The sequence below is a fragment of the Argiope bruennichi genome, chromosome 1, assembly GCF_947563725.1.
Source record: "Argiope bruennichi chromosome 1, qqArgBrue1.1, whole genome shotgun sequence".
NCBI classification, from domain to species: Eukaryota; Metazoa; Arthropoda; class Arachnida; order Araneae; family Araneidae; genus Argiope; species Argiope bruennichi.
In genome coordinates, this window is record NC_079151.1 from 64,179,694 (window position 1) to 64,197,652 (window position 17,959).

Below are 17,959 nucleotides of genomic sequence, written 5' to 3' on the forward strand. Positions count from 1 at the left end.
AGAGGAGGAATTTTTAGCACTCATTTCAATGAATGAAAACAAGTGTCACTCATCAACAGACGTCAAGTGAAAAGGCCCACAAATGACATTCGTGGAATATTGTTAAAAGGAGCGTAACGTGATTGGGAATCGTGTCGATCTCAGGATTAAGGAACGAAAAAAAGTTATACAGGTCAGGAAACTAGTTCCTGATGTCTTTTTCCATCCTTGTTGCACCCACAGCCTCTCACAACTCACCGCAACGGAACAACCGAAAGGTGCGTATTTCCACTTCCATTCTTTCCATTTTCAAACCTTGACTCAGTTGAGGGATCTTCTAAAATTTTCAATTAGCTTTTGCTACCCAGAGAATCATCAAAGGTTTCGTAGAATGAAGATAAAAATTATTGATTGTTTGTTTAAATATTTTAAATCCATCGTTCTATCAGATAAATTCATTTTATAAGAATTTGATAATTTCATCGTAAATTAATGTGCTCAAAGCAACTTTTATGTAAAATCTTATTGTAAAGATAATTAAATAATATTATCTAATATATAAAAATAAATTTTTGTTCGTGTTTTATGCCCTGCCGTACCATTCCTCCAATTGCGATAAAACTTTGTCAACTTATAGTTTGCACTTGCGCGAAGTTTATAGGCATAATACAATTATTATATCTAATATTTAAAAATGAATGCTTATTTGTTCGTATTTTATGCTATTCCGTAATGTTCATCCGATGGCGATAAAACTTTGCCAACTTATTGCTTTGAGCCTAGAAAATCCATGCTTTTCACATGGCCAATTATATGTTTGGATGCCCATGAGTCGGATAGCCAAGAAATTTATTTGTTTTTGCTGAAGACGGAAAAACAAAAAAAAAAAATATGACTACCCTAATGTATAATTGAATAATAAAGTCAAAAAAGTAGAATAAATATTATTTATACTCTCCATTATATATCATTCAATTTCATTGAATGCATTTATTGTCGACAAGAAATTAATATCGTTCTTTCTATCATAATTAAATAAGAGAGCCATTTCAAATGATATTTCCAACATTATTTCTTCTTCGGCAGAAACGCGCCGGGTACCAGCTAGTTAGTTATAAAAATGTTTTTCTATCTATTTTGAATATTTATTTTTAATTTTATAAATAAATAATTTTTATTTTTATATAGTTATTATTATGTTTTTAGAACAATAGTAGCTTTCTTCTTTCCAGTGATAAAAAGTTAAAATGAAATCTTTATATTTAAGATAATAAGTAAACTCAAAGAGCCAGTCGTCAAGGCCAAATAACTGGTTCAATTTCGGCAATTATTTTTATCGCATAAAAACTAATGACATCTAGATATGTCCTCAAGGATCGGCTGTTTTCCACCAAAATATAGTACGTCAGTGTGTGTGTGTGTGTGTGTGTGTGTGTGTGTGTGTGTGTGTGTGTGTGTGTGTGTGTGTGTATGTGTGTGTGTGTGTGTGTGTGTGTGTGTGTGTGTGTGTGCATCTAATACATAGAAAGGAAAATTATATCAAAAGAAGACTATTTTTAAATTGAAAAGATAAATATTTAAAGTCTCTCATTTCAAATTCATAGGCGAAAAAAAAGGCACTTTTTTTTTAGATTCGTTTTTTCACTTTCTTTGAACTCTAATTTTAAACAATTTACTATTGTGCAATTGTTTAAACATTTTTCTTTCATGATTGTCCTCTGAAACATGTTTTCGTTCAAATCCAAACGGCTGAAAAACAGAAAGAAATGAATATTCATTTTAGCTTTAAAAGTTTGAGTAATGTTCTTGGACAAATGAAATAAAATTTAAATAATTTGATCTTGCACAGTTTGTTTCATTTCACTATTGGAAACTCAAAATTTAAATGTTGTTTTTCCAAGTGTTTCTTCAATAAAAAATTGTTATTCCCTTAGATGGAATTTTCCGTATGTACTTTACTGCTACTGACGACCGCATCCTTGTTCTGCCATGTTCTCACCTTCGGATTGCCATCATCCCCTCCAATGAGACAAGGCTTTTATAATATAATGACAACCCATCGACTGCGCCCCTCTGAAAACAGACAGTTCTTACAAATTCCTTTCACAAGAACAACCGAATCGACGACTACTGTTGGGCCCATCAAGCGAGGAGGTCCTCCCTTTGTCCTTATCCAGCCCATGACAATGAGCAAAAGGCCAAGGAATGGTCGAAGGCTTGTTCTCACTCTTCCAAAGGACAACATTCATATTCTTAATGCAGAAGCAATGCCTGAAAAAGGACAACAGTTTCTACCAACAACCCTTACGCTTTCCTTAAAAGATGCAAATTCAGATGATTCTAGTACAGGAAATCGATACATCACTACAAAGGATTATGCATCTCAGATACCAAGTCCTCCACGACAGGCTACCAGGTGGGTTTCGAAATGGGTAAAATTCTTTTTTTTTAAAGAAATTCTGCCTTTTTATTAGCTATTTCTTATAATAGAAAATTGTTGAATATTTTAAGTTTTCCTTTGAAAACCGTTATTGAGTCACATGAACTGAAAATTCAATTTGTATTTACAACACATAAATAGAATATGATACAATTCCTGAAAAATGAATAAAGTGGAAACTTTTTTTCTCTATTCTAACGCTACTTTAAATCGCCTAAGTACTTTAAATTTCTCCAGTATTATTTCTATGCTATATAAAAATGAATATTTTTATGTATAAATATATTTTATTTATTTTACTATACAATCAATAAAAACAAGAATTTTCGCATAACTACCCTTCAAAACAAGGGGGAAATAGCTGTTAACTTTTTGAAGCTCAAAAATTACTGACAATATATTAATTAAAAATTGAGCAAGCTTTTGATGTATTTTTAGCTACATTTTCCGAAGATATTGCATAACAAAAATTATTTTTATTTTAAAACTCAAAAAATTAACTTTCTAATTATATCAATTTTATTTCTTTACAATTTTTCTCTTAATACAATTTTTAAATTTAATTTAATTCACAATTTGTAACTGTGTTTATACTTTTACTAGGAAATTAAAATTTACTTCATTATTCCAATAAACCTTTGCCTTTACCAATGTAAAAATTGATATAAAAAATTGTTCTATTTGGCCATTAAAAGGATTTTCCCTTTCGCAGTATATACATTTTTTTTTCAACCGTTGTAATTTGTAGATTCCATTTCATTCCTATTTTTCTTTTTTATCAGATAATTATAAGATAATAATTTAACAGGCAGAAAAGCAATAATTGAGGCAAACAAACCGATTGCCAAAAGCAGTTGGTTTTCATCTATAAAAGGATTATTTGTTGTATATAAAAGTTCGCTCGGATGAAATGAATTTCTTTGATTAGTTTTTTTAAGGAAACTACGGAGAGTTGTGTTGCATGCCTTGACACAAGTGATGATACTTTTCTTAGTGACACAAGTTCATTATATTTTATGTATTAAATTATCGATAACAATTTACATATACACAGTTAAATTCAAATTTAAATTTAAACTCACTTTAAAGAATTCTGACCGGAGCTCCTACCTACACACTCTCTTACCGGTATCAGTTACACACTCTCGCACAACTGTTTTTCTCTCTCTCTATTCACTTCATCTCCTTTCAGCCGTGGGGCCGGAACAGCTAAGTGAGGGTTAGAGGTAAGACAAGTTATATTCTTATCAGTCAAACATTCTTCCATCATATTATAAATAATCTAAACGAGCTTAGATTTTAAAACTAATTACAGAAAAGCATGTTTGAATTCTTTTTCAATGTATTCTTACAGGCTCTAATGCATATATCCGATTTTAGGCATCACTACGGTATTGTTCCTTTCTCCCAGGGAGATAGTGATGAAGATGATCGTAAACCGGGACGATGGAACAAAGGGGAAATATCCTACGAGATGGATGACATCATCGGGTCTGCAGGTGGTCATGTAACAGTCATTAAAGCTCATTCTGGAGGACAACCTAAAGTATTAACGGCTAGGAAAGTTATGAGTGGAGGATCGTCGTTTAAACCTATGAAAGCAATCCTTATAGAGCCAAAAGAGATCGAAGCTAAGAGGTAAGTTTATATTTTGCTCAAATATTAGTGAATGGTATAAAAATCAGTTCAAACGATCTATAAATATGCAAGTTATTCAAAATAAACGAGTATTTATGATGCAATAGTAGATCATTTGGAGTAAATCAAGATAAGCTTTCAATACTGTTTTTATAATCACCAAGTCTAGTCCCATTTTTATACATTACCACGAGGTGAAATCTTTATTTCTAATGCTTATTCTTGGTTTGCTAATTTTATTCAATACTTATGCTTTGACGGGACGTGCTAATTCTTATAACTGTTAGCTTGTCTTCCTACAGTTAAGAGACACCTCAGAAATTGAAAGAGAATCCTATGTGATGGTCGGTTCTTATCTCCCTGGTGGAAAAAAATGGTGGTGTTGCTTTCTGGGCTTATAGCGGATGGCGAATCGAGCCTTTGTTCTTCAGTATAAGGAGCCGATTTCTGTGCTGTTCATAATAGGGCTATTATGTGCCTATCACGGTACCCTACATTATGTGTCGTGGTGCTTGACCCGTCCAATTCCTCCCTAATGCTAAGGCAGTAGAAGTAATTCCTGTGATTACCAGTTTACAGTCTGGCCTACTATTGTATCCTAATCTCATCTGATAATTTGCGCAAACAAAAGTAGTTATTGCATAATTATTTTAAGGAGATATATTTACAATGTAATATTTAAATAACCATTTTCTTATTTATGTACTTAATCTTATTGAAGGTATTCATGAACTTCTTTAGTTGGTTCAGTAATAGTGTAGGGGTTCGATTTTCCCTCACTCCGATGATGGATCTTACTTCTATGTCAGGCACAGACACATTAGACGCGCTGTAATGGGAACTATAATGTATCCATTCTAGTTGAACATGATCATTTAAATTATCCCATGCGCTGTGATAGGGCGATTATATTTACTTAAGTAAACATCCCTTCCAGTAATGTGGATGTTAAGTTTTCAGTGACATAAGCAGGTTCTCTCTTCTCTCTCAGCTCAGAAATGGTGTATGGTGAAGTTATCTTTGTTTTCGATAATGGAATGTGCTTCCGTCGGGGGGGGGGGGAGCTGGGTTAAGGCTGGTGATGGCTTTTAGAACCCCATTCCCAGTTTCTGAATGCTCCCATAACGAAGGTCATTCAACTCATCATGGAAGTTTCAACAGAGCGCTTGTGGTTACCTAAGTGACTGTCAACAATTCAAAAGATTTTTTGAACACATTTACCATATATTTTTAATAGATCTATATCATATGGGTACTATTGTGTTAGGCTTGATTGAAGCCTAGATAATTCATAAGCAACTCCCTTCTGGTTTTATTTCCCAAAAAGAATAAGGTCATCAGTTATAATTCTTGCGAGACTTTTGGAATACATATATGCAAGTGAATTTTTTTTGTTAAATTTAGACTAACTAAAAAATTTTTTTAATGTAGCCTGAACATACATTTAAAGAAGCTCTTTATAAAGGAAGAAAATATTTGAAATTTGAAGAAATACTTTAACTCTTTTAATGTCAATTCATTAGAAGAATCTTTTGTATCAATATGAAACATACTTAATTTGTTAACCCATGTAAAATAAATTTTGTGTAAAAATTCGTTTTTTTTTTATGAAATGGGGCATTGATAAATGGAAAATGACCTGAAATGATAATTACTTTAATAATTCTTTAGATATAATTAAACGCGAAAGAAAATAAGAAGCAAAGAAAACAAATTCATGTTGTGCAGTTTATATTAGAATATTGAAAAAGGATATGATGAAAGCTCGTGTCTATTATATAAAAAGTTATATTCTCATGCCTTTTACACCTGTTCGAAAAATTCAATGAACAAGAATATCTATATTAAGTGCTATCAGAAGTTGAGTGATAAGTTAGACTCGTAATGTTACACTTAAAGTAAAGAAATGATAATGACTGTCAGGTTTCAAATATACCTAAAAGTTTATTATCCTTATTTTAAAACGAACACGCTTTATTGGATTTTTTGTAAATTTACAAGAAAAATGATTATTAATTTTTTTTGATTCTATGCCCATGATTTCAGAGTTCACGTGATGGAAGCGGATTCTGAAAAGGTAACTGCAACCAAAGCCCGCGTTATTGCCTCTTCGGACTCTGTGCTGGAAGGATACAAAGCCAAGGCTCACCCTGTGTCCTATAAAAAAGGTGTTGTCTCTAAGGCTAAAGGTGAAGATTGGGCAGCATCAAACCTACACTTTGTGAAGACAGAAGCTCCCCAGAATTCATCTGCAAGACAGCAAGATGAAACTGCACCACCAATGGAGCTGAAATGTGGTGGTACAAATGATCTGGGCTGGTGTGATTTAGGAATTAATTATCCAAGGTATGTTCCAATTTCGTGTCTAACACGCTATCTTCCTTAAAAGATAACTCGGTTACTTAACTTTCATTATTTATGTCATTTATATCGCTTAGAAGAAAATATTGTGGAGCAAAACCATAGCAAAATTCAATATTTATTGTTATGAAAAGTGTTCAAATATCTCGGCATATAGTGGTCATTCTCGGATTCTACAACCCTTCGCTTTTTTTGCGTGAATCAGGATGTGTTTGCATGCGTCAAGATGTGTTTATTTAGTCAGAATGGGGGATAGAAAAGATGAAAGGAGGAGAATTTACGTTTAACAATTAGGTGAACTAGTATTTTACGCGGACTTAAGAAGCATAAAAACTGCTGACAACTCGTAATATTGTCGGAAAAAAAAGATACTAATTCGCAGTAAAATACTTTAGAACAATTTTTGTTTACTGTAAGTGGCCTAAACATTAAATCATGATGGATAAATGGGATATTTCTGTTCTTAAAATTTGGAACTTTTTATTAAAACTTAACATTAACTTAAACTTAAAATTTCATTTTTTTTATAAAATAATAATAATTTTATATGTTAAAACAATTAATTTTTAAATTTATTATTGAATTTTTTATGACATTTTGAGATCAACAAAGGTTGAAAATTTTGGACAGTTTTAACGATATTACATGAAGAATATTCTTTTTTCCACTCTGAAAGCTTTTTTGCCATTTGAACTAGCCATGTAAGCAAATAATTCGCAATATTGAGTTAAAATAGTACGACCAGAAACGACACAATTATCACATACATAAGACAGAAGGAAAAAAACTGAATGAAAAAATATCTAAAGGGACGGAATTCAAGGTCAAAGAATGACAGAGAGCTCCGAATGTGCGTTTATCCTTCCATTTCTTATTCCTTAGCGAAGCAGAAGACGACCATAAGCAGAATCGTCGAAAGATGATGGGATACCGAAACGAACAGTATAATATGGCAGATTTTTTTAACAAATTAATGTTAAGAAAACACACCGTCTCACTGAACCCTGTTTACGTTCAACTTATAAATTATAATAATTTTTCTATTTCAACAAAAAAAGGCTTTATATACCTTTATAAATTGCCTTTCAATGATGCATAAGATTCATTTGAAATCTTTTTTCTAAATCTGAATTTTTATAATCTGATATTTTATAATCTAATCTTTTCTAAATCTAATATTTTACCAATTTTCCAATTCAAGATTACATAAGGCACCAAGTTCCGTAATAATTTTTGTATCACTTGATGATTATTAACAGTATTGCGAGTGAACTCTCTCGCATACTCTGAATTTGGAGAATCCTTCTCGCTGTTTACTTTATATTATTCACTATCTATCTATTCAGTATTTATCGTTTTCACTTTGCGTATGGAAAAGCAGCAGAAATGAACTTCCATTGAAAAATAGATATTTAAGTAAGGAATCATAACTTTTACTTTAAAAAAAATGCTACACCATTTACCCCAATTATTTCTCCCTTTCATACAGATAAATAAAATAAAAAAATGAACGCAAACGATTGCACATATTTAAATAAATTATGACTTTCGATCAAAACATGGTCACTGATATCTCATTGTCAGTATATAAATTCATTTTAGGTGTAATTTTTTAAGTTGGATAGTTTATATTCAAAATAGATGGTACCTCATATCTACCATTAATTTGATAGTATAAAAGAATAAAAAGTAGGACCAATTAAGATACTATAAAAGATATATAATTAATTATCGCGTCATCAAACGAAAAAAAAAAATCGAAAAATGCTGGTGACTAGATATTTTTTAAATAGGAAAAAATTTTGAACACTTTATTTAGAGCTTGAAATGTAGCATATCAGTCTTTTTAAACTAAAAGATAAGACGCCAGAATAAATTAATAGTCCTAAAAAATGTTTCCATTTATAACTAGTTAATTAAGTTACCCTTCATTTCATAGAACCACCCATCATATTCATCATTTAAGTAATATAAACCAACTTTAATTTAAGTTTTCAATTTAGTTAATTTTTGGTAAAAGAAAGAATTATTTGAAACAAACGACAGAGAAATGATTTGAAAAAAAAAAACTAACTAAAGACAACAGTGTATATATAATATATTAATATTTAAATAAAATTTTAATTTATAAATGGAATGAAAATATTCTCTATTTTTTGTATGTTATGAAACTAATGATTCGAGCCCTTACATGAAAATGCTGAAAATAGTGCAAGGTAGAATGAGTCTCTAAAAATTGTAATCGATTTGTAGGAAGGTGGGCGGAATTCTTGAAATCAAGAGTTCATAACCTTCAAACACAACAATGACCCAAAAAATATTTCAAGTACAGTTCTTAAGAAAGGCAGTTACAAGAAAATGGGGTCAGAAAATTACACGACAGAAATAATGAAATTTTGAATGGTGATAAGGAATAAAATACAAAAAGGAGCTTTAGAAAGGAGATCTAATAAAGATTTTTTTTTCATCATCCATGATTATTATTTATTTGACAAACCCGCTAAAACTATTTTAGGCTAATTATGGCTCATAAATTAATAACGAATTAATTATTATAATGTATTACATTGTTAATTTTGTTAACTTTGTTTTAAATGCTTGTAAGACCCCTTTTTGTTAAATATAAAGTAAGGAGTTTAAAAATGAAATTTTATAAAGGTATTCTTTCTTTTTCATTTTCCTCAGGCACAATTGTTATTTAACTGACAAGTATTGCACATTCATTAGCTAATTGCTAAATCCATTTTTAAGCTAATTATGACAAAAACATTTAATAACAAATTAATACTGTATTGTATTATATGGCAATTTTTTAATTTTGTTTTGATTCTAAAATAAAAAATTTACTCTTTTATTATGAAATATACAACTATATATATATGTGTGTGTGTGTGTCAAAAATATAAAAGTAAAGTAATAGCAAGAGTTTAACCGATCTGTAACAATAGTAATAGTTCAGTTGAATACTACTTTGATATGAGAAAAATATTCATTAGATAAATTTTATTACTTTAACTTGTTGGGTTAGTCGTCCCAAACAAGTCACTGCATTCGCGTCTAGATATGAGGATTTGTAATGGTGAAAGGGAAAGCCGAAATAAAACGAAATGTCGCCTTTAGACAAATAATCTGAGAAGAAAAGTCTGAATAGGAAAGTTATAGACACTGGATAAAGCAATGAAATGAGATGTCGCACGTTAAAACAGCTACATCAGGTCAAGTATAAAATTAAAATAAGCTTAAATGTGGAAAAATATTTTTAAAAGATTATTTTTTATTTTGAGTGAAATTTTTGGGACTCTATTTTTACTTATATGTTAAACACAAGGAAAAATCTAATAAATATGTATTGATATATACATTATTTTTCGAAGCATTCAACATCTTCGTAAGAAAAAAAAAAAAAAAACAGACGTCGAAAAATGCCTATAAATATGCATATAAGTAAAAATGCCTTTTATTCGTCCCAATTCCCGGCTCGAAAAAGAATCCTATTATAATCTTATTCTCTTTTCTTGTGGTGAAAATTACTATGCCTCAAAGCATTTTCTGATGACTCAAGACACGCACCGTTACGCTCGCGAACGCTATTATCTAACGTTCTTTGAGAATCTGTCATTACAGAGAAAGATTTTTTTTCTCCCCATTTTGAGTTTTCACCGATTTTTTCTGAAAATAGACCGTTATAATACCGTTTGAAAAGATATAAAAATACTTTTAGAATGCATTTTTTTTTTCAATTCGTGAATTGGGATGGATAGAAAAGTACTTATAAGCATTTTTTGACACATATATATATTTATTTATTTTGACAAAGTGGAATTTTTCGAAAAGTAATTTAGGAATCGATCCCAAATTTTTACCAGGTATTCCCTTCTGTGTGTCACATAATTTTAGTTGTATTACAAAAACTTTATCAAATTAATAAAGGTAAACAAAAAAAAATTCCATATTTACATTTTTTAAAAATTTATTTATGGCTTATAGATGCTATCTTAATGTTCATAGTTCATTTTATAAGGTTTTATAATACTTGCAAATTTTCATTAAATCTTCTTCAATCTTAAATTTTCCATTTAAATCTTTCAGATTAACGGCGTTTTTTTTTTAAATGAGAAAACCCGATGTCCCAACTTTTCCTTTCTCTTGCCCTTATATATTCCCACATCTGGGAAAAAATACAGTGACCTGTATTATGTGACCAAACTATCAAGTTAAAGCAATAAAATTGATCATAAATATTTTTGTTTCACATTTTGATGTTTTTCAGGGCAATTTGACTGGACTATAAGCTGTAAATCGTTCACACACACACACTTGCAAGATTTATGCCATCTGGGTAAGCTAAGCGGGTGTGGAAAATAAAATTTTTAAAAAAGCTGTAAAATTTAATTTCTAAATATCCATAAGCTAAAAAATTTCTTGTAATCTTTTGTGAGTGCCTGACTAAATTCCTAACCACAAAAGTGTAAGAAACAAGGAACTTTTCTTTTTCAGTTACCAAAAAACGTGCAATTGAAAAATTGGATGAAATCTTGAAAAGGTTTGACTGCTATTATAGTAGCGATAGCAAATCATATTTACAAAAAGGCTTTAAAAAATTTGTTGAAATTAGGGAAGAAAATGTATTGCAATTAGTATTATATCATGGAAAAGATAACTTTTGTAAATATTAAGATGGCGCAAGGAGTATTTTTTGAGCAATAACGTTTTGGAAATTACCATAAAAAAGAATTCTGCTTAATTTTTAATTCATTAAAATTTCGAAAAAAAAAATTGTTCAAAATATAGTTAGTATTCTTATTCTTCAAAACTTATGCATGTATATTTTGTGTTTTTAACAAATTTTTTGCTTTGATTTTTTTTTTTTTTTTTTTTTTTTTTTGCTGTTACTTATTTTGTAGCTATAGCATTCTACCTTGTAAAGCGTTAATATGTAAGACATACATCCTCTTTTAATATTAGGAGAGGTAATAAGAGTTGCTCATTATATTTCTGAAATAGAATTTTTCTTTAAAAAAATAATTTCTAGAAAGAAACTAGGTAATTCAATGTCTGTAAGATGGTTCTCCAACAAAAACAAAGCTTGGAGACAAAAATCTGATAAAAAGATTAACTTTTTATATTTAATTCAATTTAACGCGTTTTTAAAAATTAATTTCCTATCCACTTTAATATAGCTCTAAAAATATTTTTAACATCTGAATTATTTAGGTCTTCACTCCTCTCGTATTTGATAACAGTTGAATTCTTGATTTGCTGTGAATTCTTTAAAATTAGTTCTAGTTTCATTTCTAAAACTGAAAGTCCTCTTTCTGAGCTGCTAAAAGGTCGCCAGTTTCCTCTTTTGCTTCCTTTTTGTTTTAATTATGTTTAAATGTTTTGTTGTAATTAATGTTTTAATTTGTTCCTTTTTGTTTTAATTAATGTTTATTCTTTCTGTAGAAGTAAACGTTAATCATTCGAGTTGAAAATAAACCGAGTTATCGACATAATTGCAATTTCCTCAAGACTTAAAAGCACAACACTATTAATATGTTAATATTTAAGTAATGACACATATATATAACATTAAGTAAAACATAAAGCAAAAAGTATGAAATTTCAACCGTTCAGATAATAAGTCATAACTCAATTTATTGTTATCTTAATTGATTAAGTAAAAACTGAAATGTAGTTTTCGATTTCACAATCAACTACTACCATGTCCTAATCAGTCTGAGCCATGACCGTTGAAGAGAAATGCGAGGCAACTTCATTTCTAAGAAAAATATATAATCAGTAAGAATGGTCTTCTTAAAACTTTCTGACATACTCTGTAATAAAGGTGTTATTCTAGAACAAGCCTGACATGGCATTAGCCTTCAACAGTTACAAAATATTAACCTTTAGAGTGATTTTAGCATTTTTTTATTGAATCTATCTTTGATCTTTGATGAGAGTTTTGATAATTAATCTCTGGCATCCGGTAAAGAGTAACCGAAAATCGAATTTGTGTTTCAGCCGCGTTTTTTTCCAACCGACTGAAATCACACATTAACAAGGAATTGCACCTATAGTCACAAATACACATACCAAAATTCAAATTCATTGCATTTACTTGCTTCTGAAAGTACAGACTGACAGATGAACAACCGCTTTTTGAACTTGGTTCAAAATTTAATAAGTGTCTACAATATAGATGACAAATCTGTGTACCGAATTTTGTCGATTTAGCTCTCTTCATTTAGTACTCATCGTATCCCTTACATTCGAACGTCCAAATAGACAAACTTCCTCTAAACGGATAAATTTTATAAAAATCCACAAATTTGGCGTACAAACCTTATAAGAAATTTCATCTGTCTAGCTCAAAACATTTTGAGTTATCATTGTAACAGAGAGAAATTTTCCAAAAATGTGTTTTTCAAACTCAGTGGAGTTTAAAACATGCAGATTCGTCGAAATCTAGAGTGAGAATTTTTTCATGATTACAATACTTTCAATATACTTTGTATATGAGAAAGCGAACAGAGAACGAAAAAGCAAATTAGTGACATTTTAACAATTCAGAAATACGTTTTCCCTTTTTTTTTTGGGGGGGGGACTCCCAAACGAGAAAAGAATTACTTGGAAGAAAAAGAAACGAAGAAAACCCAACTAAAGAATTATTTGGGCAGCAGCTTCTTATAATTAAAATTACCGTTATTAGTGTTTTTGAATTTGAATTTAGATGGATCGAAAATTAAAGAAATTCTTTTCATTAGTTTTATATATACGTCACGATGAAAATATACATATTTTAAAAAATGTATTATAATAAATAATGTCATAGAATAATTTTCCAAAAGTTTTTGTTTGTTTAGTTTCCTTTTCATACAATATGGCTTAAATATGCCCAAAACTTAATGTTAGATTTTACAAAAAGTCGTATTTCTTTGCTCTGAGTTGAGAAAATTAAATATAAATCGGAACAAAAAGTTTCCTGATACATAAAGCAATTAAGGGAAAATATGTAAATTTCGCTCTGATTAAATTAAATAAACAATATTCTGAAATGTCATTTGTTCTTATTTTAAGTTGTTCATACCTTTCAACTTGAGTAGCTGCACGAAATTCTTTTGGTAAAAATTTTTCCCGCCGGAATTGTTTTTGATGTCACTAGCTTTTACTTATCCAGTGAAATCCTTGTTTACGCTCTGAATGACTGATTCTGCATCACGAAAGAAAAGAATTTTATTTGAATGCTAAAAATAACTCTAGTGGTACTTTGTTGCTGACAAAAAATTTTATGCCCAAATCAAAGTGCTTCTTAGTATAAATTTGTGAACTTTTGTAAACTTTGAAGGGTGAGAATAGATACTGCAATTCAAGTGATTTTTTTCAAAATTTTAGCCATTTAAAATTTGAACGAGACTACACGCTTTTTCAAGATAACCTATAAAGTGATAATTACAAAGAAATGCATGAAAGCTACTAGGGAAATGTTTATTATTGTTTGATTTTTGTTTATAGCTTAACCATGATCAAATAATTTATTTGATTACTCTCTGTAATGCTTTAAAAAAGCCTTATTACACTTTTTCCCGGAATTTGCGTAAATCAATAATATCGTCGATACAAATGTGAGCTATCAAATACATGAAATTTATTCAATATTTACATTAAATACTAAACAGTATTAGTAACGAAATATATTTGTTCGATACATTACAATGCAATTGTCATTACTTTAGCTTATAAAAGAATTCAGGTTCAAGACATTGCAACATAAACATCAGTTCTAAAGAGAGGTGGTATTTAAAAAAGTGTGATAGTTCACATTCGATAGTACGCATTTGCATTGACAATATGTTAGAATGGTTACACCATCCAACGTGTAGAGTAATAAGAATATCCAAAAATAGGAGTACAAGGTTAATATTAATATTCTAATAATATATGTTATTATTATAACATCTAATACAACCAAAATTCTATTTGAAAAAAAATGAAGTATATAGATGTTATAATTATTATTAAGAAACTCGTTAATTATTTTGAAAAAAAAATGTTTGTTTCAGTGCGGAAGTTTCCCAGATAATGGAAGTGTGCGAAGAACTCGTCAATCACATGTTTGTCGAGATTCCAGAAAGTTCCGGACCAATGGAGGACATCGCATCCTATTCCCTTTCTCGAAACATAACCAATCATTCTTACTGGACTTGGAAAGCCCATTCCACAAATTATAAGAAACCGCTTTGTGAAGTGAATCGAGAGGTCATCAGGCCCAGTTTTGCTCAGGACTTGAAAGGGAAATGGCATGTTGTTATCCAAACGGACACATTCCCACAAAGGATTGCTTTGGAAGTGTGCAAGTAAGTGCAGGTTTCTATCTAAAATTATAACTTCTATCTAAATTTATAACTTCACCAATCTAGAATAAAAATTTCGTTACCTTTTGATGTGCATTTTGATGCATATTTATTTAAAGTTTTTCTTTAAGATTCTTTTTTTTTTTTTTTTTTTTTTTTTGCTTCTTTGAATCACTATGGTGGTTGCTTATGCATGCGATCTATCTCAAGAATATCAGCTTTGCAAAACTAAATCATAATATGATTTTCCCATAATATAAATGAATGTTGCAACTTGGCAATTGTCTTCTTTTACCGCATTGCTGAATGCATTTTTTAGTAACATTTGCACCAAATGTCCTATTTCAATTTCGGCAGGAGAAAATAATGGTAGAAATTGGCAAACTTCCTGGTAAGCACACACTAGTTCAATGCAATTGTCCTATCATAATCTATTCCTTACATTTCTGTAAACGTTAAAAATGATAGAAATCTTTTCTGAATCACTTTTCCCTCAAAAGGTGATATTACCCTTATGTTTACTTGAGCGAAGAAGAATAAGACCAAACACTATTGACGACTCTATACGTATCTTTAAATTAGATTGTAAACAAGTAATGATTTGGCCTATTTGGCGCAGTATGGCCATGTCAGATTTTGTGCCGTAAAAATAAACAATGCAAGTAACCCTTTGTCTTTACTAATACAAATTTCCCGATAGTATCATTGCAATATCATCAGATTATAAGTATGATATTCAAAGCAGCGAATAACATTGTGGAGATATCATAAAGAATCTTATGTTTTTAAGACGAGGGTACGAAGGACATGTAACTCTACCTTGCTTATGCAAATTTCTCTTAATTTCTTAATCCCTAATTGCAAAATATTTTGTCGAATGCTTTGTAATTTTGAGCTTATATTATTAGCTGAAAATGTTATTAAATTATAAAATATATATATGCAGTGACATCTTTTAATTTGATTAAAATCCTAACTAATTTCCTCTTTTTATTATCTTAAATTAATCCATGTTACTTTTTTCTAAAATTTTCTCTTTTTCCCTGATTCAAAACCATTTTTTTATTTAATTATTTATAACAAGAGTCCTAAAAATTGCTTACCATTGCATTTTCTCACTGTCAGAACGAAGGGAATAAAATTTTAACGTTTATGGCATTCTTTTAAAGATACCAAAGATTCCTTTTCCAACATCGACACATGGGAAAGAAATCCCTTTGTAAAATTACTAAAGGGAAAAATTTCTGTCACTTTGCATTTGTCTTCTAATGCGTTGGAATGCGTTCCATATGTATAAACTAAATCTCCCGTGAACAAATAAACCGAAGTTAAAATTTTAAAAGTGTGGCCACGTATCTGTGAAAATTATGCTACTTATATATATAGCTTTGTAAACTGTATCTGATGTTTGTTTTCCAAAATATTATTAATTATTTCTTTAATTTTTCAGGAAACCAGGAGAGCCGTGCAGTTCTAGTGATATCTGCAGCAAATCAAAATCTCAATGCATTCAAAAATACAGCTACCATCAACTAATCAGCTTCGATCCTGAAAGTGCTGAAACATGCCCTTACGTTCGACTCTACAAATTTCCAACAACCTGCGTATGCAGGCTTGCTTAATATATTTCCTGAGTTCGAACTTTAGTCTGTGACATTAGTGATTGCTCGTTTCAAAGTGAAAATAAGATTGTGGGTTTCAAAGTGAAACACTTCACCATTTTAAAAATATCAAGCCCATATGCATCCATGAAAGCATCTATTTCCATAAATTAGGTATGATCCTTCAAAAAAGTATCGCAAAATTGCTCGTTATTAAGAATTAATTATCGCTATTAACAGCAAAACATTATGTTATTCTGAAAAAAATGGTTTTTAACAGTATTTAATTCGAGCTATTTGACCATTGTAAAAATTGACCTATTTTCTACATTTTTATATATTGAGACAGCCTCATAAGCAATTTTTTTCTTATATTTTTACAATCAAAATACATAAAATTTCATACTCGAAGAGTTCTTAAAATTTAAAATCATTTAAAGTTTAGTTTAGTTTAGTTATATTAACGTCCCGTTGTAAAGCAACACTAGGGCTATTTTGGGACGGACCTCGTAATTTTGAACCGCCGTCAGATGACGAGGACGACACCTGAGCTGGCACCCCCTTCTCCAAGCCACACCACACTAGCGGGAGGACGTTTGGCATGACGGATTTAACGTGCAACAGACCCTCTTACGCGACGGTTCTTCTGTGGAATCGAGTCTCGAATCTAAAACCCTACGGCTCACAAGCCGAGACCTTACCACCAGGCCACCGCGGCCCTAAAATCATTTAAAAGAAGAAAAAAAAATGAAAGTTGTTTTAGGATAATTAAAACAATATGAAAACCATATCTGAGACAAATATGATTTATAAATATTTATAGAAGATATATTATTGAACAAATTATTTATTTGATTGATTTTAATATTTATAAATTGCGAGCAGTAAGAATTTTTCAGATACTTTTTTGAAGGACTGTATCTCTAATATCATCAGCATTTCTAAATACTGTTGATCAGTACTTCTTTCATTTTTACTGAACAAAGAAGTTGCCTTTGCAGAATAAGTCAATTTCTGTTTTCATGCGTTTCTATGAACAAATATCAGTTTCTGAATGTTTAAAAGTATTTCAATGACAGGAATACTTGTCATGTTGCTGATAATATATATATCCGTATATATTTATTTAAACATCATAGCTGGCTATGTTAAATTATATTTTTGTAGTAATTGTTTTGTTCAATATAGTGCAATAAAATTATTGATTTTGAATGCTTTTTTTCTGGTATTTCTGCAAAAATATATGCATGAAAAACTTAAAAAGAATAATGTATTTATATGGATGAGGTTTTCTAAATACTGATTTTTTTCTGTTTAACCATTCAATTTGCATAAAATATAATCATTTTTTAAAGAAAATATAGGGCGATCAAACAATCCTTTTACAAATTCTGAGATATGTTAGAAAACTTCAAGAGTAAGAAAATGATAATAATGAAACATAATGATATATAATTCACAAATGACGTTAGATCGGTAAAAAGGGAAAAAGTTTATATCCAAAAATTTCAAATATTAAAAAAAAATCCAGAATTTCTTTACAGTTTATTTATAGAGGATTTATGAAGTATTTAAAACAATTTCTGTCGGAATTGAACTAACTATAA

The 17,959-nt window shown here is 30.0% G+C and overlaps 1 protein-coding gene across 1 annotated transcript; it reads left to right on the top strand.

Moving 5' to 3' along the window:
- The first annotated feature begins 225 nt into the window (after window positions 1–225).
- LOC129970207 (uncharacterized) lies at window positions 226–17,534 on the top strand. Its single transcript, XM_056084441.1, has 6 exons — window positions 226–257; window positions 1,914–2,395; window positions 3,800–4,057; window positions 6,104–6,403; window positions 14,461–14,754; window positions 16,202–17,534. The coding sequence occupies exons 2-6, from the start codon at window positions 1,914–1,916 to the stop codon at window positions 16,371–16,373; spliced, it is 1,506 nt and encodes a 501-aa protein (XP_055940416.1). The 5' UTR covers window positions 226–257; the 3' UTR covers window positions 16,374–17,534.
- The last annotated feature ends 425 nt before the right edge of the window (window positions 17,535–17,959 follow it).

Coding starts and splice junctions, on each gene's coding strand:
- LOC129970207 (XM_056084441.1), top strand. CDS start 1,914: ATGGAATTTTCCGTATGTACTTTACTGCTACTGACGACCGCATCCTTG. Junction 2,396..3,799: donor CCTCCACGACAGGCTACCAG/GTGGGTTTCGAA, acceptor ATCCGATTTTAG/GCATCACTACGGTATTGTTC. Junction 4,058..6,103: donor AAAGAGATCGAAGCTAAGAG/GTAAGTTTATAT, acceptor CCATGATTTCAG/AGTTCACGTGATGGAAGCGG.